Source organism: Phoxinus phoxinus (assembly GCF_949152265.1).
Source record: "Phoxinus phoxinus genome assembly, chromosome: 6".
Classification (NCBI taxonomy): Eukaryota; Metazoa; Chordata; class Actinopteri; order Cypriniformes; family Leuciscidae; genus Phoxinus; species Phoxinus phoxinus.
Window position 1 is genome coordinate 11,934,842 of NC_136881.1, and position 24,536 is coordinate 11,959,377.

Here is a 24,536-nt window from a genome sequence, read left to right on the forward strand (position 1 = left end):
CCTGTGTCCTCCATCCTTTTGACACCATTTCAGTGAAAAGAGAGGTGCAAGGTTTTTTATTTCCTTTCTCTTTTTCCATAGGGATGTAATGAAAGAGGGGTGAAATGGGGGTTGTGCTGTCTCTTGAAAGATAACATGTTGAATTGTTTCATTTAGCCTTTGACCATTCCACAAGCCCTTTGGAAAAAGTGCGGGTGTGTGTGTGTGTGCGTGTGTGTGTGTGTGTGTGTGTGTGTGTGTGTGTGTGTGTGTGTGTGTGTGTGTGTGTGTGTGTGTGTGTGTGTGTGTGTGTGTGTGTGTGTGTGTGTGTGTGTGTGTGTGTGTGTGTGTGTGATCACGCAGATCATCAGTCACACTGGTTTGGTCAAAGTGGAATGGAATCTCACTCCTGTTTCCTTATTGCATTTCTCCTCATCATTTCCTCTGCGTTTGTGTGTGCTCTCTAAGCATGCGCCTCTATGGATGTGTGGACTCATTCCATGCCAATGTGAAAATGCCCTCATTCACTGGGGAATTCTAAAGCCATGATCAGCCTCTTTTCATTCCCTCCGCTCGTGCTGCGGAAACAAAAGAGAAGGAAAATGGTCTCCGGTTCTCTAGCGCCACCCTTTCATCACCGTTGGTCTTCAGCGGCCTTCATTTATTAAATTTAGACACTTTATGATCAAGATCCACTCCCCAAATTGAGCAGGGGGCCATTGTAAAGTATCTGCAGAACAGCATTGTGATCAGAAACTTGTACGAAACTCCATAACTGCTTCCGCAAAAAGGGTCCTTCATTGATATTCAATGTAGATCTCTTCCCACTGTCCCGGCAAACTCTCACACCAGGTTCCTTCTGCATCTTCTGCATATTCATGAGCCCACATTCTGATACCACCACAAATCACATTTTGAGTCATGTCTTGTGGAGCCGAGGTGATGATTATGTATTGGCTGTGTGCATGGCATTGGGGAGCGATGGATGCCACGCTAAGTGTGTGTGTGTGTGTGGAGGGTTAAAAAAGCAGACGGTAAGTGTTGTGAATAGAGAGAGAGATTAATGAGACAGACTTAGTCTCGTTCGATGACAGCAGGGATACAGATGTCCCAGCGCAGTATGTGGCCTCCGAACAAAACTACTAGAGCTACTGAGAAAGAGAGAGAGAGAAAGTTAAGGATAAGCAGAGAGGGGAAATGGTTACATTTTAAGTTTTTTTTTTTTTTTTTCAATTGTGTGTGTGTGTGTATATATATATATATATATATATATATATATCAAAAATCATATATATAATATAAACATTTATATTCAGTTTTTTTGTATGCATTTATTTTACATAAAACAAACAAGACCTATTTGTTGAACCATTAAGATAAAATATTAAATAAATCATAATTAACACACGTTATGATTCATGTTAAATAAAGAATACCAAAATGATTCCAAAATATAAATGCTTTATTTCGATGTTGTTTGTTTGAGAACTTGAATTGGTTGATAAGAAGTTATTTTTTCATGTGAAATATGAGATTTTTTTGTATATTAGCCTAGTATATTGTATATTGTACATTTTCTCGTATTTGAGGCGTGGTTTACGAATGCCTGGCGCCGTTTATTGGGTGCTAAGAATGTCTATCAAATGCGCCTGTACGTAGCTCATAGCCAATCGTTTCCATTATACCAGATGACGTATGTAGAGCGACAGAAATTAGACAAGGAAGAAGACGATGGGTAAGATATTTTTGTATAAACAATGACGTTCATCGACTATTGCTGTTTGTGCAAGATAAACATGAGGGTCGAAGGTATATATGGATATAAACAAACTGCTTAGTTGTGTCGTCATCTCGTCTTGCTGCTCCCTCCCCGTTCTGTGATTGGTTCCCTAGATGAGGCGAAAATCTGGTCCATGGTATCCAGACTGCCTTTCAGCGTGAATAAAATCGCGCTGCGCAAAGGCAGTATGGGGAAACCCAGGCTACCCCCCCCCCCCCCCTGAAAACAGTTTAATTATGCTACACTCAGTGCATTGAACTGCCATATTGCCATATATGCATCTATGCCATGTTTCCCAATTTTTTGGGGGAATTTTTGCATTTTACTTTATTTTTTTTATTTTTTTACATTTCCTCTGTTGTAACTTTAATTTGATGGACCCCAACAGACTAGTGGACACGTCTTTACCAATTTTTTTCTTGTGAACGTGAGTGTCCTTTTACCTGCTGAACAGGATCATGGGTAATGTCTTATATCAGAGGCAGGTGTAGGTAGTGAGAGTTAAAGATTATTTCACTCAGCTTCTCAGTCCGCACCCCACATTGTCTCCCCCTTATCTCACTCCACCAGTCTTTCTTGACAGCGCTTATAGAAGAAGTCACAGTGGCGACAATTAGCCTCGCTGTAATCCCGTAGCTTGTCTGGTCCTGTGGCAACACCACCTGTCAGGACACAAGGCTGTTGTTGAGGTGTGAGAGGCTTTTTCTAAATGTCCAGTGTCAGAATGCCGGCATGACGTCAGAAAGTTTTCTCCACAGGTTTGTGTCCTTCTAAACACATTCAACTTAAATATATATATATTATTTTTTTGAAAATGAGCATGTGGGATGTGTCTGTCTGAGTATGTGTCTCTTTCTTTGTATTTCTGTAACCACATTGACACAAAGCTTTTTCAAGATCTTTTGAAGGGATTTAAAAGGGTAAGGAAGGAAGAAATGATGATTAGAGACAGTTCTGTCAGGTTTACAAAGAGTATTGTAATATTTTTATTTATTTGGTAGATGCTGTTATCCAAAGTGAATTCATTTCAAAGTACACTTTTAATGCTTAGAATTGTATTGATATAACTATTATTGTATAACCAATAAATGTAATACCAATGCATTTTAATGCATGTTTTTGTTTTTAGTTTATGTGTTTGTTAACCTGTGAATAAAAGCCAGGTTTTTGCATTGACATAACATCACCCCAAAATCATAAGGGGAAGAAAAAAATAACAATATGTTTGAACATAATGAATAAATCCCAACTGAGAGCTGCCTACTTTCACCATGGGAAACCAAAATGTAAACCAGCTAACGTCTGTTTGTTTTGATTTAGCAGTATGTGCCATTTTCCAAATAGTTTGAGTTTTTGATTGTTTTAGGGCGTTTCCACACCTGAAAGTCCGCACCAAGGTCCGAACCATAGTTCATGTTTTGATACATTATATACATTCGGTAAGTTTTGGTTTGGTTTCACATTGCAATTATGCGAGCGCACTAAATAACTTTTCATGACATACTTGCGTCCTGTCGTCATCATCTATGTGGGCTGCATCTTGACATTGATTGGTTTGTAAATGGACGTGCGTCTGACGTCAGCGTGGCCGTGTTGTCAATTCGGCGGGTAACTTTGACGAATTAAAAAATAAATAAACAATAAACGTTGACAAGAATGAATGAACAGACGCATATCGTTGCCACTATACTGTTATTATGGCATTACTACCTGCAGCACCAATTATACTTGAGGCTAGTTCAAATTTACCAAATGGACGTCCTCGTTGTGCGAACATTTTATCGTCACCTGTAGGAAAAGAGGAGAAGATTGCAAGCAATCCTGCGAGAACCACCGGAACTTCCTGTAAATGATCTGAAAGTCCGAACCATACAGAAAATGCTTTCACACCAAACCTTTTTTTTATCAGTTGGATCCGGACCGAGACATACCTCTTTTCATCGGACCAAATTCCGTATGTTTGGTCCAGACCGTGGTCCGGCGGAGGTTTCACACCTGTAATTTTGATTTGGATCAAATTGAAAAGTTTGAAAATCCAGACCAAACAAGGTAGGTGTGAAAGGGCCCTTAAAACCAGGACCTTGACTGGATTGTAGAATCTTCACTGTTGTAGTAGCATTCATTATCTTGTCCGTGAGACACTTCAGTGTTAATTTGCCCTTACAATTTCTGAAAACCTTTTACCAATCTTGCAGGAAAGTGCAACAGGTCCTCTTGCAGTGTTGTCCTATTATGGGGGGCAGTGTAGGATCTGCAGAATGTTGGATAAAATTCTCTCTAAAATATCTGGTTGAAAGAATTCCAACTATACAGTTTTTATGATAATCAATCCAAGAGGATGCCTCAGAAGGGTCTTTTCTAAAGAATACAGTCTATACTTCACATGATCCTGCTCTTTAAGCAGAATCCACGCACACAGCAAACAATGCCGATGATAGAAGATGTGCTTTGTCTCCTTCAGCAAGGCCCACCTTAGGGACAAGCTGTCAACAACATCCGTCACATCACCTAAACAAAGCACCTGCTGAAGGTTAGCTGGAGAAAGCGAGACAGGAGATTATTAAAATAAAAGCTCTCAATGGTAAGATTTATTCTTTAGACACCTGCTAGACGCATTTGGCTTTGCCTGTTCTTGAAAATGACTGCATGGTCCCCCTTTTATGATGGAATTAAGAGCAGGATGAATATAATAGAACAGAATGAAGGAAGGAAGGAAAGAAACATCTAAGGAATCATACTTGAAATATCAGAGGAATCAAACGTGAGGAAACAGTCTTTGTAGTTTGGACACTGTTCCTCTCTTTTCCTCTACGCTTGGCTGGTCCCTCACATCGTGGTCAGTACAGCACATCATTAATGCCGTCTGATTGACAGCTAAACTGACAGCCAAGCTGTTTGGACATTGTGGGTGGAAACCCTTTTTTTCCTCATTTCCCTAAAGAAGACTGACAAGCGCACAAAAGAGACAGGAGGAGAAATGACATGTTCAGATCAGTGTGTGTGTGTGTGTGTGCTCAGCACATGAGCACTATTTGTGCTGAGATACTTTATTTAATCAGCAATTCCATAGGGATCTATGCTGTCGCACCAGCTCCTGATTTTGTAGCGTCTAAGTCAGTGTTTCCCAACCCTGTCCTAGAGGCACACCCAACAGTAGGCCTACACATTCAAACTCTTTCTAATCAGACACACCAGATTGAACTCTTCGACTCGTTCACTCTTAAAACAAAAAGGTACAAGTGCTGTCATTGGGACAATACCTTTTAAAAGCATTCTAATATGTACCGTTTAGGTAGGCTACTAATATAAACTCTTTAGGTTCAATGTGTACATTTTTATACTGCCCCAGTAACAGCTTTTGTACCTTTTTTTTATTTATTCAGAGAATGTTGGTAAAAATTCCAAGATCTGAAATGTTTTGGTTGGATAAAGGGGGGCATATGCTCCCGGAGGGCCATTGTCTTGCAGAGTTTCCAACCTGCCCGTCCCCAGACACACTTGCCTGGAAGTTTCTAGTAATCATGAATACCTTGATTAGCTGATTCAGGTGTGTTTAATTACGAATGGAGCTTACCTCTGTAGGATTGTGTCCCTAGTCTAGAATCAGATACCTCTGGTCTAGGACTGTAAATGCTCTGTGATGTTGGGTCGGCAGATACTGAGTATCTGTCAGCCAAGTTTTTGCGGCGTTCCACACCGTTGACACTATTCACACCACCATGGGTAGCATTTCGGTCGATTAAGAATGTTGAATCAGCATCTGAGCTGCCTTTGAGAGAGACCACTCCGATTGGCTGTTCAGCTAAGTGAACCAGTGCATGAGAAGAAAAACAGAAGTGACAAAATCAAGCAAACAATGAAGTCACCAGAGCACAAACAAAAGGCTCTTCTAATTTTACACCTTCGTTTTATCTGAGCTTTCCAATACAATAATATTTTCATAACATCATGAACGTTTGGAATGAAGAAAGTGGAGACCTACCATTGAACATGATTCATATTCAAAATAAGCAAGCGCTGCAGTCCTAGACTGTCTGAAATCACCCCCATGCCCTTACTTAGGGCACTATTTAAGGGGACAGCCATTTGTAGTTGTGTCAACCATACTGGACGTTATTGAGTGCAGTTGTTCAATCCCACGATGCTCTGCTAAAACAAGTGTACAACCGATGTACGCTCAACGGCTTAAAAATACCAATAATGCTGTGAGAGTTGCGAGCCTGGGCAACGCTGGTAAAATGACGCTACCCTCTAGTTCACTGATCCTCTCCCTGCTGTCTGCTCCCATGCTCTGATAATAGCTTTGTATGACTACTTTTATTTTCATAATCAAAAAATAAATCTGTTTAATCTAATTCTGCTGCATAGAACTGAATGAAGCATCAATATATTGATATTTAAAGGTACAATATGTAAGAATTTTGTAATAAAATATCCAAATATCACTTGCACAGTGTGATATATTTCCTGCAATTGTGTACTTACAATATCCCAAAAGTTACCAAAGATTTTTAATTTCAGAGAAATTCCAATTTTAAATAATAAAATTTAAATTTTCCGTCCCGGAATCCCTGTTCACTTGTCGCCTGTCAATGACGTAATATCCGCGTTATCCCTGGTTTCCGTAGTACTGCCATAGTAACCATGGCGTAGTGCGTAACGTCTAGCTGCACACTGTTGTTGTTTCGTTCAAACATTATGGACCATGGCAAGCAGACTTTGGGACAAAAGAAGAACTAAAACGAGGGTCATTATCAGCGTGGTGTTTTCGAGACGCCGAGAGCTTCACGTCCGTGACAAACTTCGACTTGACAGAGCTCTTGTATGTACTTTATTAGACAGGTGAGCAAATATACATAAAACTAATCAATATTATTTAGTTCAACGTGATGAAATGTTAGAATATGATCAGTATGTTATTCTAATGTTGATCTAGCTTACTGCTAGTCTCATATAGCCAACAAACTAACACTTAGAATAACATAACTTTCAACACACTCAAATGCAGTTTAGTGTGATAGTGTAGACCAAGTGAAACAGCACAGCGTTACCTCACAAGTTTAATTCGTCAAATAAACTGACCTGTGTGAGTAGTAATTCAGCACTTTCGGGTAGTTCGGTAGAATTAAATGTCCTTATTCCTGTATATCCGCGGGACTCGCGTGTGGCGCTGATATCTGTCTCTTATTAGCAATCGTGCCCTGCTTCATACCACAGTCATGATAAAAACATAAATGTATTCACTCATCCATAAACATTATTAGATCCATCGGCTTGACGACAAGTTCCATAATTCCGCAGGAAATTTTGCGTCATCAATGTACGTCTTTGTTATTGTAAGAGGTTAGCGACCCCTAGTGGCGAAAAAAAATTACATATTGTATCTTTAATATTATATAGGCCTATTTTCTGTCCAATTTTTGTGTTACTTGAAATAAAAATGTGTTTATTTTATTGGCTTGAATTTTTATTTATTTATTCAGATTCATTAGATTGTTGAATTTAATAAAGAAAGTTTAATAAGTATATGATTATACAAAAACAAACTAATTAAAACAATTTTAAGAAATTAATCATTTTTATTGGTTAAGTCATTTTGGGCTTTCGGCCAAGTGCATCCAGAATCTTCATTTCGGTACATCTCCGCTTTATAGCATATTCCTCGGACAGCAAAACAGAAGAGATGGCAAGGATATGTTGAACTGCATGAATAGTGCTTTTTTTTCGCCTGCTTCCTTTCCAATGCTAACAAACATCTATCTTGTCAAGCCTGGGGTGACCTCCGCACAATGTTTCAATTTGGGCTCACTGACAGAGCCATCACTTGCCTCCTTTCTGTCAGACTCTTCCAGTCCACAACAAATGCAGCTAAATAATGCAACTTGCCCTTGAGTTTACACACTCCTCTGATCATCCTTTTAAACAAATGTGTGCCCAGAGCCATAACATCTGAAGTGTTGTCAACTTTCGGCAGAAAAAAAGCAGGACACACAAATATATAAAAGACAAATTATTGCTGATGATAAGAGAGAGAGAGGGATGGAGGAAAAAGAGGTGGGAGATGAGAACAAGAAACAGGGCATTGGGGCATAGAGTGTGTAGTAGGATAAAGTAGTGTATGTTTTTGTGCTGAATGGTGAAAATTGTATCAGATTAATTCGAGGCTCAAACCACAGTATTTTGGGGTACACAATCTCGAGCCAAAAGTTTTGTAGAAACTAATTTACTGTCCTGCCAGCACTGACACATTACACATACATAGTATTATAGCATTACCTTCTGTATGCTTTCCCGCAATTTCATTAGAAAGTGCATGTTGTTCATTAGTGTTATTTGGTGCGTGCAATTACATTTCACTGTGACATGGAACGCATGTAATAAGCGACCAATTTATTTAAAGTTAACATGAACTCAAAATTGAGCATATTTATAGTTGACTCCATTTAATATGAGCTTTGATCAATTTTGAATTATAAGTTCTTGTTTGCACACCAAGGATAAAAGCAGAGAATTAAAGGACAGAAGTAAAGAGAGTGTCACACCTGTTCTCTGACCTTGTTCTTAATTGAATGATGGAATGAAAAGTGGAAATTGAGGTCCTATGTATATGGGATGCCCTTAATATTACGTGTGTGCTCTTGTTCTGCCTTCACCTGCAGCCTACTTGCTTATTTTCCATCAAAATACAATAGTGGAAATAAATTATTATACAAATCATGCATGACACATTGCAAAATTATGCCAGCTTATTTATTTTTAAAGGTTTAAACCAAGAGCAAACATTTTGAATTGGCTTTTAGTTTAAGTTTTAGCCATTTAATTTTCTATTTAGCTTTATTTCCGTTTTGGTTTAATAATTTTACAACTTCAACTTTTTATTTCAGTTAGTTACAACACGTGCACCAATTCTGACTTGATTTTCATATAATATTTTGTTTAATAAGTTGTAGTTTTACTTTTAGTTAACCATAACACTTCAAGAAATGATTCAAATAAGGTCCAGTGCTATTTGTGTGATGCCTGAGCTGCTATAGTACACCACTAGACAACTCCTGCCCTGAGATCGTATTGAACTCATCGTGTGCTACCTAGTATTTCCTTCACCCATGCATTTTTCCGTCAACAAGCAATCTTTATGGTGACATTTACAGAATGTCTTTCTTTGAGTGTAAACAAAAAAGAAATAGGATGTTGCCTTTTACAGTTACAGATCAGTTCAGCTTCCTATCCTGACCTGACATTTTTTGTTGTTGTTGTTAATTTGTTTTATGAAGGACAAGTTGCTTATGCTTTTTATTTATTTTTTATGTTTGCTTGGAGAATTTATGTTAGTGCAAAGATTCTTTAGTATGTGGACAGTACGCAACTCTGTACTTTTCTCTATCCCCATCTGTTTCTTCTAGAACATGCTGGCAGAGAAGGTGGAGCAAATGATGGAGTGGAGTTCCCGGCGTTCTGTGATCCGTATGAACGGGGATAAGTTCCGGCGGTTCGTCAAAGCTCCACCCCGGAACTATTCCGTTATTGTGATGTTCACCGCGCTACAACCCCAGAGACAATGTTCTGTTTGCAGGTGAGACACACACATTCATCTTTTAGTGTCTGTCCACAGGTATAATGCTGCATTTACTGAAGTAAAACAATAACCCCAGGCGTAAACACGGACATATATTAAGATTTGATCTGCCCCAGAGCGCCACCGGAGAGCTTTCTACATCTGTCTATTCCCAAGCTGCCTCATCCCAGACATCATTCCCATCTATTTATCCCACGACAGCTACTTAGCCCCCATCCGCTCACCTCACATCCATCTCTCCCCTCATTATCCTTCAATCGTTGGCTAAAATGACTCCGTGCTCGTACAGTCGTGTTCCTCAGCTGAATATCAAGCCTCGGAGTGTGAACCGCTCCGTCTAGTCCTATTCAGAATTCAGAACATCATCTACCAGCTTCATTGAATAAAGATAACGGACTGGAACAGTCATGTGTGCTACCAAAATAGAGGAAGTTAATTTAAAGCAGATCGACCTTTAAGCGCCCAGTCACCCTATCACGTCAACGTTACCCCTAATGCTTTTTTAATTATCTGCTGTCTACTCAAATCACATGTTTATGTATTCTCATTTTTTCCTCCTTATTTGCCCTCAATCCCCATCCCTGTCAATTCCTAATTGATTTCTTTCTCCCTTTATTATTTTGTCTTGAATACCGTAGGAATAGGTAACAATGGTGGACTAATTGACTAGAAGTTGAACAGTCTATCTGTAACTTTAGCCGTTGGATAGTTTGCATGGACGAGTCTTTAAATTCATCCCCACTATAGCATTGTTGCTACATCCATATAGATTCAGACATATTTCTTAAATCAACTAAGTCATTCAACCTCACTTTCATGCCTGTATGTTGTCCAATGGTCCTTAAAAGTTTCAAAATGTCTTAGTCACTTTGAATTGAAGGCTGTAAAAAGTCTTTAAGTATCTTAAATAGCATGGGGGGGGGTCTTAAATGTCATAATCAGAGAACAGGAATTGCTTCTCAAATACCGAGTCAGTGCTGTGCTTTTTTTCATCTCCCCAAAGGTGTTCATGAAATGCCATTTTCCCCTGGCCCCGGAGGACTTTGCTCTCCAGAGCTCCTTTTGACTGCAGTAAAGTCTCAATGACAGATCAGTTAACGTCAGCTCGGCCCTCGCTTTTTAAAAATGGAGACTCAGCATTGCATGAAACATTAATGTGTATAATCATGCATATTTAAACATGTTTGTTTTTACCACCTGCGGAGTGCTCTGCTTTATTGATGTTAATGGGTACATTTTGTTTATTGATGCATTTAACAAGTCTTTAAACCGGACGCTTTCAATCTGTAAATGCATGTTTATTTAGCACTGTTTGGATGATATTTGTTTTCTGAACAATGCTTAAGTTACAATTATTAACATGGGATGCCTATCCTTTCATGAACTGATCCAGAGGGCATTGGGATCCCTAGAGTTTACTAAGATGGGAGTGTGTGTTGTCTGGATGTGGCCGTTACGGAAGGTAGTGACCTGGAGGTGCAGCATGTAACACTGAAATAAGACTTATTTATGTGCAGGATGTGAAATCCAAATGAAATCTCACTTGATATGTGTGGTTTGTCTATGAGAGTATGTGAGGAAAAACATGAGCTCTTTGAAGTGATGTGAGTGCTTTTGATCCTACTTCATCAATGTTTAAATTCTGTTAGTTTATGTATTTGTGGTGGACAACACAGTGACAATTTCCGGGAACTGGCAGGTGGACATCTTTGTTGCGTCTGCGAAAGAACAGATACCTAATTAGCAGCATTGTCTGCTTATCTTTTATTCCCTTGTTCTCTTTATACTGTCCACCTAGTGTGGAATAAACAGCAATCACTGTAATAAGTAACAGTGAGATGACACTCCTGTAATGAAGTCCTTCTTGTTGGCTTCTTTTTGTTTGCTAGCTTTCTTCTAATGAGTAATATCGTTCTCTCTCTCTGTCTGTCTGTCTCTCTGCTTCTGAAAATGTCTTTCTCTCATAGGCAAGCTAATGAGGAGTATCAGGTGCTGGCTAACTCCTGGCGATACTCTTCGGCCTTCTCTAACAAACTCTTCTTCACGGTTGTGGATTATGATGAGGGCGCTGACGTCTTTCAACAGGTAAACATTCAACTCCTCTCTCTATCTCTCATTCACATGGATTTGGTCTGGTCTGTCTAGCGATTTGGTTCATGCAGAGGGCCCTGCAGAGAGAAAACAGACATATCAGGGAATTTAACAGTGATTTCCAGGCCTGCACAGTGTCCTTGGTTCCTTAAAATTATTTAAATGTATTCAATTCACTTTTTGAAATTGAAAAAAATAATATAGCAAAAAAATATTTTTTAAATCTATAAAGTATTACTCACATGGTATTTGACATGAATTTCATTTATTTTAATGTATGTAGTTAAATATTGCTGTTTATTAATAGTATTTATATATTGTTACATGCAGATTAATTACTTAAAATGTCTAGTCAATACATGCCTTTCCACAAATCGTAAAAAAAATTATATATAATTTAAGTTAAAGATGTCATATTTACTCATTTTAACAATTGCTATTTGGAACAAATGATGGTTCTTCTGAGATAATGTATAATACTAATAAATAAAAAATCTTAATAGTAGTAGTAGTAGTAGTAGTAGTTCTCAGATTGACTGACATTGAAAAGTCAAGGATATTATTTTTTCTAGTTATGCTCAGCTCTGAAAGTGCTCTTTGTGACTGAAAAATTTATGGAATCTAGGGCTGCCCGATTATGGCAGGCAAATATCATAATCATGATTATTTCTGTTCAATATTGGAATCACGATTGGCAATATGATCAAAATCTTATTTCATGATATTTCACAATTATCGATACTTCAGCAAAAACTAATACTAGGTTTACTAATGTAAGAAAAAGCTCCTCAAAATGATTACATAAGACATGTAAAAAAAAAAGTCAGCAATACAATAATAACAAAAAAAACTTACAAACAAAACTGACCAATAAATAGAACGAAAACAAATGAATGAACAGTGTTTTAATTTTTTTCAGGAAGATGTACAGGTACTAACAGTGGTATCCAGATAAGTAATAGTACATAACAAAAATGTATTAGTCAAATGTAAAATAACACTGCATAGTCTTACTGTACACTGTAAATGTTGATTGATCCTTTTTAGAGAAGATGCGTGGATCCAATATACTGTCACACACGCGTTTTCTTTCTCAACTGTGTGCGTTTACTGAAGACATAACCCACCGTGTTCACGTCAATACTCTCCAAAAAAAGGCATTTTGACATTTTTGTGCGTACACGTGTGGGTGCCTATTCGAACTATTTGCATTTTACATTGATTATCTTGTTTTCATAATTAGAAGCCGAAATCGAAAATCAATTAATCGCACCGCATAATATCATTGGTCAAAAGATGTGATGACTATGTTCATGGTAATTATTTAAAAATAACCTCACAAAAATAGGTGTATAATTTAAATCAAATTACCGGTAAACCAAGCTCAGAAAAGACAAGCGTTTCCTGGCCATTCTGTCTATACATAGATCTGATCTTTCACGTGCATGCTCAAATGGTCTCAACTTCTAATTTGTCAGAGCCTGACAACTTCAGGAATTACATTTTAAAAAGCAGCAAGAACAATCAAATGGAAAATAGCTCCCCGTCTATTTTCCATGTAATGAAATGTCACACTTCTCAGAAGCAAATTATAGAGAAGAAAATCTTTATGACACAGAACATGCACATTAATTTAACACACGCTGATACGTAGCTATTCTACTGCAATTTGCACACTAAAGAGAGTAAGTTTGTGAAAGAAGCTTTATCACAAACTGACATTTCCTTGCGCCTATAGATGTCTGCACAGCTGTATCTAGGGTAATAGTCATCAATTAGATTAGCACCACTGACATCTATTTGCTGTTGTTTCCTCTGTGGAGTCTCTCTTATTTGGGTTCATCAAAAACCTTATGCATTCTAGTAAAACAAATTGCTTCAGCTCATAAAGACACCAAGCCCTCAGGAAAGTCTAGTGTGGACAAGACTCAAATGTGCTTTCTGATTTCTTAGTGCATAACCTAGTTTACATAATGCTTTGTTTGGAATAATCACAAATCTAGGATTTAAGCCTTTGGGTTACAGTTACCAGATCAGATATCTCACAGCGCCAGTGTAATGGTGAGGTTTTCACATTTATATGAGTGTCTGGTATTGTAACTGTAAGTGACTGTACATAAATGCATTAACTACAAAACTAGTTCCAGTCCCTTTAGTGGAGCTTCATGAAGAAACAGGAATATGCGGTATACTTTAATATTTTAAATTCAATATCATTTATTATTCAGCCCTCGGGGTAATGTCATACCAATTTACCCATATCCGTTATGGTCCGAAATAATTTTCCTATGCTAAAGGTGTGGCAAAGCCTATGCATTCTGGAAAACTGCAATGGCTTCTGTTCACTCGCACCAAACCCATTTCTTGGGAGGACATGTGGGTTAATGTTGATTTGATGTGTTTTCATCCAGCATGGGGACAGCATTATTAGTCCGTCCATTAGTATGCTAATAAACAGATGTGTGTTAGAGGTGCCGGTTAATAACGTTGCCCAATGTTTTTAAGAGACTATTTCATCACCAGCGATTACATGATTGCTCCCCTTGTTTGAAATTATATGTAATTACTTGAATATCACTTAGGTAGATTTTGTCTGTGTTATTTAATGCGAAGCATAAAAAAAGTGAATACACCGTCATGTAATTTTGACCCCATATTGTTTTCTTTCTTCCGTGAAACATAAAATAAGATATTAGAGAGGAAGAATGCCCAGCTGCACTTTTCCTTACAACGAAGATGGATGGTGACACTGCAAAGCTCCAGAAAGCACATATACATATGACTCATGCACTATATATGCCTTCTAAGCCCATGACTCATTCTTATATTCCTATATTATGCAGCAAAAACTGTTTTCAACATTAAACATGTTTCTTGAGCACCAAATGAAGGATGATTTCTGAAGGATCATGTGACACTGACAACTGGAGTAATGGCTGCTGAAAATTCCACTATACCTTCACTGAAATGAATTACATAAAATAAAAAATAAAAAAGTTTTTTAAAGACTGCCATTAAAGAAAAATGGTAACAAATAAAAATCGTAATTATTCCAAATTTTAGACCAGTAGTGTAGTGTTAAGGGGGGCAAAAGCCATCCATATGACTCATGCACAATATTATTTCTAAGCCCAAATAATAGCTTGGTGTGTGAAACTATTCAAAATTAAAGCCATATTGCAAAATGTAAGTTTATTGATCTTAGTATAAAAAAAAAAGCTGCAAGCAGCAATTGAGGGGTCAAACACAAAGAAGGCACGATAAGTAATGCTATCATGCCTGGGATCATCAGACCAACTGTGTCAATGACCAATTAAAGACATATCAAGATAATTTTAGGCTAAATGGTTGAAAAATCATTAAAAGAGTCATTAATAATATGATTTAATGGTTTATCACTTGACCAATAGGTGACTCTGGCATATTTATACCAAACATCACATGTGTCATTGTGACCACCACACATCAATTTTGTCACAAAGCATTGCAAAGATGCAGCCTCAGAATCGTTTTGGCATCATGCCTTCAAATTTGTTGATACGGTATAAGAAAACGGTTTGGTCTATCGATCAGATATCCAGAACTTTTTTGCAAGGCTGGTCTGGAAGATGATCTGACTCGAATTTGGAAATCAAAATGGCGAACAGGAAATTCAGCCGACTATGGCTAAATGTACTATTTTCTCAGGATGAGCCAAGTAATATATTAAGACCAGTTTCATTACAACAGGCTTATTTAATCAAAAGTTATTAGCATTTTTGGAAATTTCCTTATAACTTCTGTACAGAAGGTGTTGCCGCTCCGAAACTTACCATCAGGGCATGGTGTCGAAGACACATACAGAGTCGTACAGAGTTCAGAGTTCGTAACGATCCCCAATGAGATCATAAAATTTTGCATTTTACGACAAAATTCGAAATGGCGCCCAAAATGCCGATATGGAAAAATTGGATCTTGTTTGACATGATGTACCGAATCTAAAGACACCAGTTTTATCATTTTTGGCCAAGAAGTTATTAGCAAAAAAATTATAATTTTCATATCACCTGACCACTTGGTGGCACTGCACTGAAACTGTTCAGGTACCCTCAGATCATAACACGCATCAAGTTTGGTCTGAATATGCTAAAGCGGTGTGGAGATACAGTCCAAAATCCATTTTGGCATTCTATTTGTTGAATTCTTTTGCGTGTTATTTTGAGAACTGTTTGACAAATCAACTTGAATTCCATAGCTTGTTATCGGCATGGCCTGAAGATGATCTGATTACATTTTTGTGAAAGTCGGAACAACGGCCTAGGAGGAGTTAGAAAAAGTATGTTTTTCATGAAATGGCGGAAGAGGAAAAAATTATTTTGTTTCTAGCCCTTACAGAGTTGGTGGCACTGGAGGAATTGAGTTAGAGACTATTGAAATGGCTGTGGTTAATGTTCAGACTGTCCTCAGCAAGGTTGACCATGGGGCTTTAGAAAACGTTTAATAAAGACTTATGGATTACTTTTATGATACTTTTATCCTCCTTTTTTGTTGGTCTTTTTGGAGTTTGCCGTTATAAATCACTTTCCACGTTTATTTTATGTAATATAGCAGCTCAGAAATAATATTTTCTTTTGTATTTCACAGAAGAAAGAAAATACAAGGTTGGAATTTTTTTACACAAACTTTTCAACATATCACACCACATGTGGTGTTATTTATAGGCTGTGTGTCATGTTAAAACAGTTATATAGCAAAAATAAAATAGAAAATTTAACATCTCACAACACCCTCCATTGTGTTCCATTGAGTTACACTTTCTTTTGAAAGAAAGAACGCGTCCTGTTTGAACACCACGAAATCCTTTCCGAAGTGTACATCACTTGACTAGTTTTGACCCAAATTGCTGCTCATTTGGACTGCAAGGTATCACCAAAAAAGACTAACAAATCACAAAATTAAGAACGAAGTGCTGCTTTTTGCGATCGATGACTGCTGTCACTTCAGAGTACTCATGCACATCCTTAGCTGAAACTGCATTGGGTCAAAGCATTGCACTTTTAAATATTTGGGTGAACCCTCTGCTTTTAACTCTATCGTTTTTTTTTTTCATCCAGTTGTTCTCTCTCTCTGTCTCTCTCTCTCTCTCTGGCCCTTCATTCTTGTAGTGGGTAATTTACCTCCCTCTGGAGGCTCTTCAATTGCTCCTGTTTCCTTATTAAAAGAAATCTCTGTAATACCCATCACACTGTTCCTGCTGCTTTATTGATTTATTAGCAGATATTAATGTTTTTGTACTCTTGTTTCTCTTCAATTCATCATTCCCCTCCCTTCTCCTCCCTTCCTATGCTTCCTGTTCCTCTTTTCTCTCATATGTCCTGCCTTGTCTTCCTCTTCTCTCTCTCTCCTCCAGCTAAACATGAACTCTGCCCCCACATTCATGCATTTCCCAGCCAAAGGGAAGCCGAAGAGGGCAGACACCTTTGACCTTCAGCGGATTGGCTTTGCCTCTGAGCAGCTGGCCAAGTGGATCGCAGACCGTACTGATGTGCAGGTACTGTATGATATACTGCTGCACTACCATTCTTTTTCTTTTCTTTCTTTTTTAAATAAATGTATACTGTATATCAGAAAATATGCATTCAATTGATTAAAAGTGACAATAAATATAAGTTTACAAATTTCTGTTTCAAATAAATGCTGTTCTTTTTAACTTTCTTTCTGGAAAAAGTTATCATGATTTCCGCAAAAAATATATCAGCACAGCTGTTTTCCTCATTGATACTAAATAAGTGTTTCTTGAGCACCAAATCAGCATCAGAATGTAGAGTTATTAGATCGTTTGATACTGAAGACTGGAGTAATGATGCTGAAAATTCAGCTTTGCCATCACAGGAATAAATTATTTTTTAATATATTAATATAGAAAATAGTTATTTTTAATTGTAATAATATTTCACTACTGTACTGTTTGGTTAAAAAATACAGTCTTGGTGAGCATAATATACTTATTTCAAAGATGTTAACAAAACTTACTTACAGTAACATTTTTAGAATATGTACAAATTATTTTATGTATTTTATATCACTAGGTGCATTTCAAGGTTTAGCACATAAAAGTGTGTAAATGTATAATGTACGTGACTGACAGCATTTTGATACGTAAAAGTGCTGCTGTTGAAAGCAGTGCTCTGCCTCCCAGACACATTTATTTGTGATCGGTCTCAAAAATTTTTTTTTTTAGCATTTATGATGCATTATTTTATAATACTAATTCTCTCTCTCAAAAAAAAAAAATTGGTAGTAAGAAGCACTTAAATTAAACAAATTAGTTCAATCAAATTCACTTTTATGAGAATGTAGAACTTTCTTTCTATTTTTGAGTTCACAAAACTTACACATTTTAAGTAAACTAAATTGATTCATTGTTTTGAGTTTTGTGAACTTTTTAAAAAATTATTATAATTATTTTAGACAAATTTAAATTGAACAAACTGGCCTGGGATTTCCCAGCATGCTTAGCCGTGACACTTGAAGTGGAGAGTAAATGCTAAAATCGAGTGTTATATTATGTTTTTTTTGTGCAAGATTCATGTTAAGTGGGAGATTTAATATAGTGTGTAATGTTACTTGCTATGCTAATTTAGAAGATGCACATTTCTGTTATGTGGGGTTTTTGGGGGGTTGCCATCATGGAGACAAGTGGACATATGAACTTGATTTGAGAACAGATATGTGACAATTCTTCTATATTGCTGTTCTCATTCAGCAATTGCTATGCTAATGCTATTGCAAATCATTGTGTTAACAATTAGCAAGTTAGCAATTACTGAATTAGCTATTTAAAGCTAGTCAAGTTTCCACTACTAAAAATATTTAAATTAATTAGCTTACTCAAGTATTTCAAGTTAAGAGCAATTCAAATAGACACGTTAAAAATAACAATCTGCCAGGTCTGCTTGCTTAAACTTTGACATTCTTAACTTATTTTTTTTTTATGTAACTGATTACCTACTTTTTGTTCTTTTTTTGTTCTTTTTTTTTTTTGTCAAATTATTTGGGTTTACAGTGTGGTGTCTTTTGCCTGATGGCTGTTTTTAAGAAAATAATTTTCATTTATTAGTTTGACTAATACTCATTTGAGAAGCAGCTTTCATGAGCAACATTGAGGATGCCAAAATGGGAAGAAATAAATCTCAATACACTTTTTAAAAGGGATAAGTAACATCTTTTCTCCCATCTCTTGAAAACGCAACCTCTTTATGACCTTTCAAGACACGCTAGCACAGTTTTATATATAATAATATAGTGATTGTATAACTGATGCCAAAAGCTTGAAAGTATAATTATGTGTCTGACATCCTGCAAGACAAATATAAACACTCTTTTGATTAAAGGATTTATTCTGTGTTTTCAATGATTACAGTACAGGCTTCTGTAATCCTTACTTTGTTGAATCGGTTTGGAATAGTGAACTTCTTCCAGCTTGTTTGGTAAATCTATCTTTTTGTCAATAAGATTCTTTAAAAAAAAAATCAGATCAGTGATGAAATGTGCAAACTGAGAGATTCACAAAGCCTACGAAGTAGAACCAAGCAGCGATTTTATGCGAAGGCAGACCCAGATACGGGGTCTCGAGGAAATGGAGACAGATAACATCAATTTCCCCATCATGTTAACATAGATTTTCCCTCTAGAGAAGCTCTCATTGAAAAATATCACCGGCACCTTAATGCATTTACAGACGACTGCCTTGGAGCTCTGGCACTAATTCAGTTGCCTTATTAAGACTCTACCTTGGTTTCAGCTTTAATATTTTTGAATAAGTCACTTAAGGTATATATATATATCACCTTTAAGGAAGGGCTGAGTTAAATCAGTTGATGAAAAGCTACTTTTTTTAAAATGTAGTGCACTGACTTAAAAGCGCTGTGTAGATTTCAGAGGAGATCGTATGTCAGTAATGCTCTCCCCTCCATCCGGTTGGACTCATTGGGCCGTATCATACACCCGGCGCAATACAGCGCCAAGCGCGACGCAAGTGTTTTTTTGCTAGTTTCAGCCCGACGCAGTTATCATTTTCATGTCCTGCGCCACATTGTTTAAATAGCAAATGCATTTGCGCCTATTTATGCGCCCATGGGCGTGCTGGTCTGAAAACGAGGTGTGTTCAGGCGCATTGTTGGAGTGTTGTTATTTTGAGACAACTGAAATAGATTTTTTATGTTATTTAAAGAGCGCGTTAGTAATATGTCCCTATATGCGGGTCCACAACGTGCATACACTCTGCTTATTACACACACAGGGATGCGCAGCAGCACACAAACTAGCAAAATATTAAAAATAAAAGGATTACAATGTAAAATATTAATATTGTGTACATAAAGATATGGTGGAATCCGGCTTGTCCCGTAGATGGTCTGCTTGCGCGATTTAACCTCGCGCACGAGCGTGTCTTTCCGCTTGTAAATTACGTCATGTAAATAACAATCCGCAATGGCGCGAGCGCAACTGGCTTTTAAAAGGAATGGGAGATGAGACTCTGGTTGGTTTATTTCATGTGACACCCAAAACACACCCATTACTCATTAAGAGAATAGGGACAACTCTTTTAGACCATGCGCCGACCATTTTCTACTGTCGTTAAACTAGCAAAAGTGGATTTGGACTCACCTAAGTGCAATTGCGCCCTGCGCTTTAGACCATGTGCTATCGTTAAAATAGGGCCCATTATCTTTGATTCATCTCCATTTCACATTTTTGCAGAGGCACTGAAAGACTTTGTGTACTATGTTTCAAACATGTTTTCATGTTTTTTACTAAATTACCATAACATTAGCTAAATTGGCTATTAGTCTTTGTCGGCCTATCATGTGCGCATTGGATCGTTGCTCGTCCACTCCCTGGAGTAGACAGAATTATTGATGAAGTCGGCCATTTTTGTCCTAGATTAATCTGTTCTGATTCGGAGGCAGCAGCAGAGGCTGTAGTACACATTTTGAACTTTAAGACCTTGAACGACAGGCACTAAACGTGTTTACAGCCCTCTGGGTCTCGCATCACAACACTCATAAATAGAGCATCCTGAGCGTCCAATGCGTCTTAGACTTACTAGCCCTCTGGGTCTACTTTTGGCCTAAGGCGAAGAAAAGAGTGCAAGAGGGAAGGGAGGGATCGTCAACCTTTGCAGGAATAAATGCATTCAATAGACAATGGCTGTCTGAAACCTAAGGCAATTGCCTCGCTGCAGACAGTTAGTGACTTCACATGCAGTGGTTTTGAATGAAGTTTCCTCATCATGAAAGTTTTTTTTCAAAGTAAGATATTCAGACCATAACATACAAATTCAAGTGGTTGAAAGCAGCTCAACAACTGCCATTTATAAATTAAAGGCAAAAATGTTTCAAGTTTTACAAACTGGAAATGACTGGTTTTAACTATGGTGACCAAGGTTGGCCTTGAGATTGCAGTATTTTAACAGTTGAACCCAGGCTTTAATTTCCTCTTCATTTTTTCAGTTTGACGCTTTTTGAACCTGACCTTAGCCTTGTTCATTTATTTCTCTATACATTTTTACTAAACCAAGGTTTACTTTTTTCATTTTGAAACTGGAGTGAGGTTCATAGATATTTCTTTATTATGTATCTTGTTTTTCTCGGAGAAACATAACATGACAGGTATCAGAATACTGTCATCATCTTCTTTTCATGTTTTAAAAACCCTATTTGAACAGGCTTGCATTACCAATTCCTGAGGAATTGTTGGGTTTTTATCTTTCCATCCATCCATCCATCCATCCAAATTTAATCCATGTCTTTAATTTAATTATTTGTTTACTTGTTTCTCATTTGTATCTCTCTATATAAATTGCTGTAAGCTTTAATGCTGTTGTTGATGTTAATAATGTTATTACCATACTCTGTCAAGGGTCAACATTTTACTTGTGTTGACAATTTGTATGCTTTATGGTACCACTATTGTAATTAGTACAATTATATTCAGTCATAACAGTATAGGGTCCAAAATTCATTTTTTTTTTTTTTTTTTTTTTTTTTTTTTACAATTTTAAACCATGTTAGAATTGTTGAAAATTTGATGTAATAGTGTGATAAACCAATAAGTATTTAAAATTATATTTCTTGGTCCCTTATCAAACACAAACTTCTGTAAGCTGTTACACTGACTAGTTAACTGACTATCTTAACTTTTTACAGAAGTTCCGTTGCTTCCACTTAATTACAGCATTCATTGTTCATGGAGCATTGGCATTCAAGTCGTCATTTCTTAAATATAAGGTGTTGGTCAAAAGTTGCAATTTGTTTTGTTTTGTTTGTCTAGATTCGGGTGTTCCGGCCACCCAACTACTCGGGTACGATCGCTCTGGCTCTGCTGGTGTCTCTGGTCGGTGGGCTCCTCTACCTGCGAAGAAACAACTTGGAGTTTATCTACAACAAGACTGGCTGGGCCATGGCTGCACTGGTGCCTAATGTTGATTATTTAGCCCTAATTCAAATTAAAATGCTGGAGACATGCTTTCAGTTAAAAACTGGCCAGATCAAACATCAATGCATATCTTGGCAGCAGTACAATGGGCATCTCTCTCTCTGGCCCTAGATCCGTTCAACTTCAACACTTTTGCTATTGCTTTATAAGGTCCTTTAAAAAAAATAAAACCAGCTGACCATGGAGTAAACCTAGATTAAAACATATTTATAGAGTTTTTAAGCCATAAAATAGGCCTATTTATTGTATCTAAACCCAAGATGATGCAATAAAAACAGAAGACAACAGCTCAAGGGGAAAAAGCATAGTCAATGTGATTTTACCACCTGGGGCCCAAATTATGTGCTGTGTCTTGCATAAAAGTTTGATTGAAAGTGTTGTGTTGTCTGTAAATTGTAGAACTTGGGCTTTCAATATTTATTCCCCAAAGTCTGAAGGCTGACCTTTACTGCTCTGATGGATAAAGTTTGTTATCCACCATATTGATTATAACAGCAGTTTGAGGGAAGTTTTTTTTTTTTTCTTTTTTTTTTTGCAGACTGCTAGAATGTAATCAATCTTTATCGTTCACTCTTTCTGTTTGTCATTCTCATATCACCATATCACTCACCTAACAAATCTCTCTCCCTCTCTTTTTCTTTTCCTCAGTGTGTGGTGTTTGCCATGACGTCAGGTCAGATGTGGAATCATATTCGTGGTCCTCCGTATGCCCACAAGAACCCTCAAAATGGTCAAGTGGTAAGTGCTTCCTCTTCTAAGTCCTCTTCTCGTCTCAGAGCTCCATATGTGTCGCACCACTCGTCTAAACCTCTCCAAACTCAGTTTGTGCTCATGACTTGATATTCTTTGTTTTTGTCTATGCATTAAATGGCTATCTGTTACTGTATGTAACGTTTTGCAAACGAAAAACAAGCTCAAGTTCTTCTTGGTATATCGCCCATGCCGTCAGTTCTCGGGCAATGAATCCTGTGGAATATTAATTCCTACAAAGGGTATAGCCTACATTCATAAATAAAAAATATTGCTCTCAGTGTAAATAGAACTGGTACACAAATACTGTGATGGAGCCAGACAGAACTACGAAAAATGTGAATTGGATGTCGGAGAAGTGACCTGGATGGTAGAGCACATGCATTGTTTTTTTTGCACAGACGACCCGAATTTGAATCTGGCTCGTGACATTTTCAGATCTAACCATCCCTCCCTATCCTTTCACGTCTCCACTCTAAATGTTTCTAGGAATACGAGGCAAAAACAGTCTATGAAATAGAGACAATGCAAATACTGTTACTATTATAATTGTATACTATATATATTTACCACACACACACACACACACACACACACACACACACACACACACACACACACACACACTGCCTTACATTACCATTCAACTTCTGTATAATATTTAAAAATGTAGTTTATTCCTGTGATTGTGAAACATAATTCAGCAGACATTATTCCAGTCAAGTGCTACATGATCCTTCAGAAATCATTCTAGTATGCTTTGTTATTGTATAATAACATTTCTTATGATTATCAATGTGGAAAACATAATACTTTTTTTCAGAATTATTTGGCAAATATAAAGTTCAAATGAACAGCATTTATTTTAATTAGAAGTTGTAACATCCAAAATGTTTTTTACTTTCACTTTTGATTTTTAAAAACAGTAATGCGTGTGTGCAAAAAATATTAATATAGCAGGGTTCCTACACCAGTTGGAAAAATATGGAATTTGATCCATGTCTGGATAAGTATGGAAAAAATGTGTGAATATTTCCAGACTATTGCCCATATTCAGTTTTCAAAAAAAATTATTTATCATGAAGAACAGTGTTTTCTTGGAAAGTTTAGTGATCCTTTTAGTGCTTGTCAAACACGACTGAATGAATTCAAGGCACACATTTGCATTACGCAAAACTGTTTGTCTTTACTATAAGCAAGTATCTTTTAAAATTCACAAAGAGAAACCAGCAACAGAGTAAAGAGCAAACAATCATCTAAATCAGACTGTACTTTGCTGTTTGATGATCATTTGATGATCAAAACCAAATTATTACAGATGACTGTACTATATACCAAATATAGTGCTGAAAATAATACTGTGTGAACCATTTATGTTAAAATTGGTCTTGGATTTGAAATTTGAGTCTGGAATTTTGAAATGGAAAAGGTGTAGGAACCCTGTTATAGTATCATATTATTTTAAATATAGTATGCTAATAGAGTGATGTAACATTAACATTTAGTGCAATTTAATTATTTATGATAGCAAAAAATGCTTAAAGCCAGCTAGACACACAGCACAACAATGGGGGAAAAAAATTCTCAAGGGGTGTGTGTTGATTGTTTAAATAATGGACCTTTTTAATATAGCCAAGTCTTGTTGTTAATATGTACAATCCTGTGATATATTTACACAAAAACAATCCACAGCAACTGCACTCACCTGCTGTTCTGCATCTACCTCTTATTGGCTTCTAAGTGATCCCTCCAGTCAATAACACAATAAATCTGAAATGATTAAGGCCTTTTAATTATTAAAATATAAATAAGAGGATCAGCTTCTTTCAGTGCATAATCCTTCCCAGTAGCACTTCATCACCGTCCCTCATTAAGCTCCAG

General features: G+C 37.0%; 1 protein-coding gene across 1 annotated transcript in view; it reads left to right on the plus strand.

The window, feature by feature from the left end:
* tusc3 (tumor suppressor candidate 3) overlaps positions 1-24,536 on the plus strand; it is a 76,664-nt gene that overhangs the window by 20,064 nt on the left and 32,064 nt on the right. Inside the window, exons 2-6 of the mRNA XM_079616791.1 lie at positions 9,163-9,332; positions 11,303-11,420; positions 16,816-16,956; positions 21,741-21,881; positions 22,554-22,643. Coding sequence (XP_079472917.1) covers positions 9,163-9,332; positions 11,303-11,420; positions 16,816-16,956; positions 21,741-21,881; positions 22,554-22,643 — 660 coding nt within the window. The remainder of the gene's footprint in view (positions 1-9,162; positions 9,333-11,302; positions 11,421-16,815; positions 16,957-21,740; positions 21,882-22,553; positions 22,644-24,536) is intronic.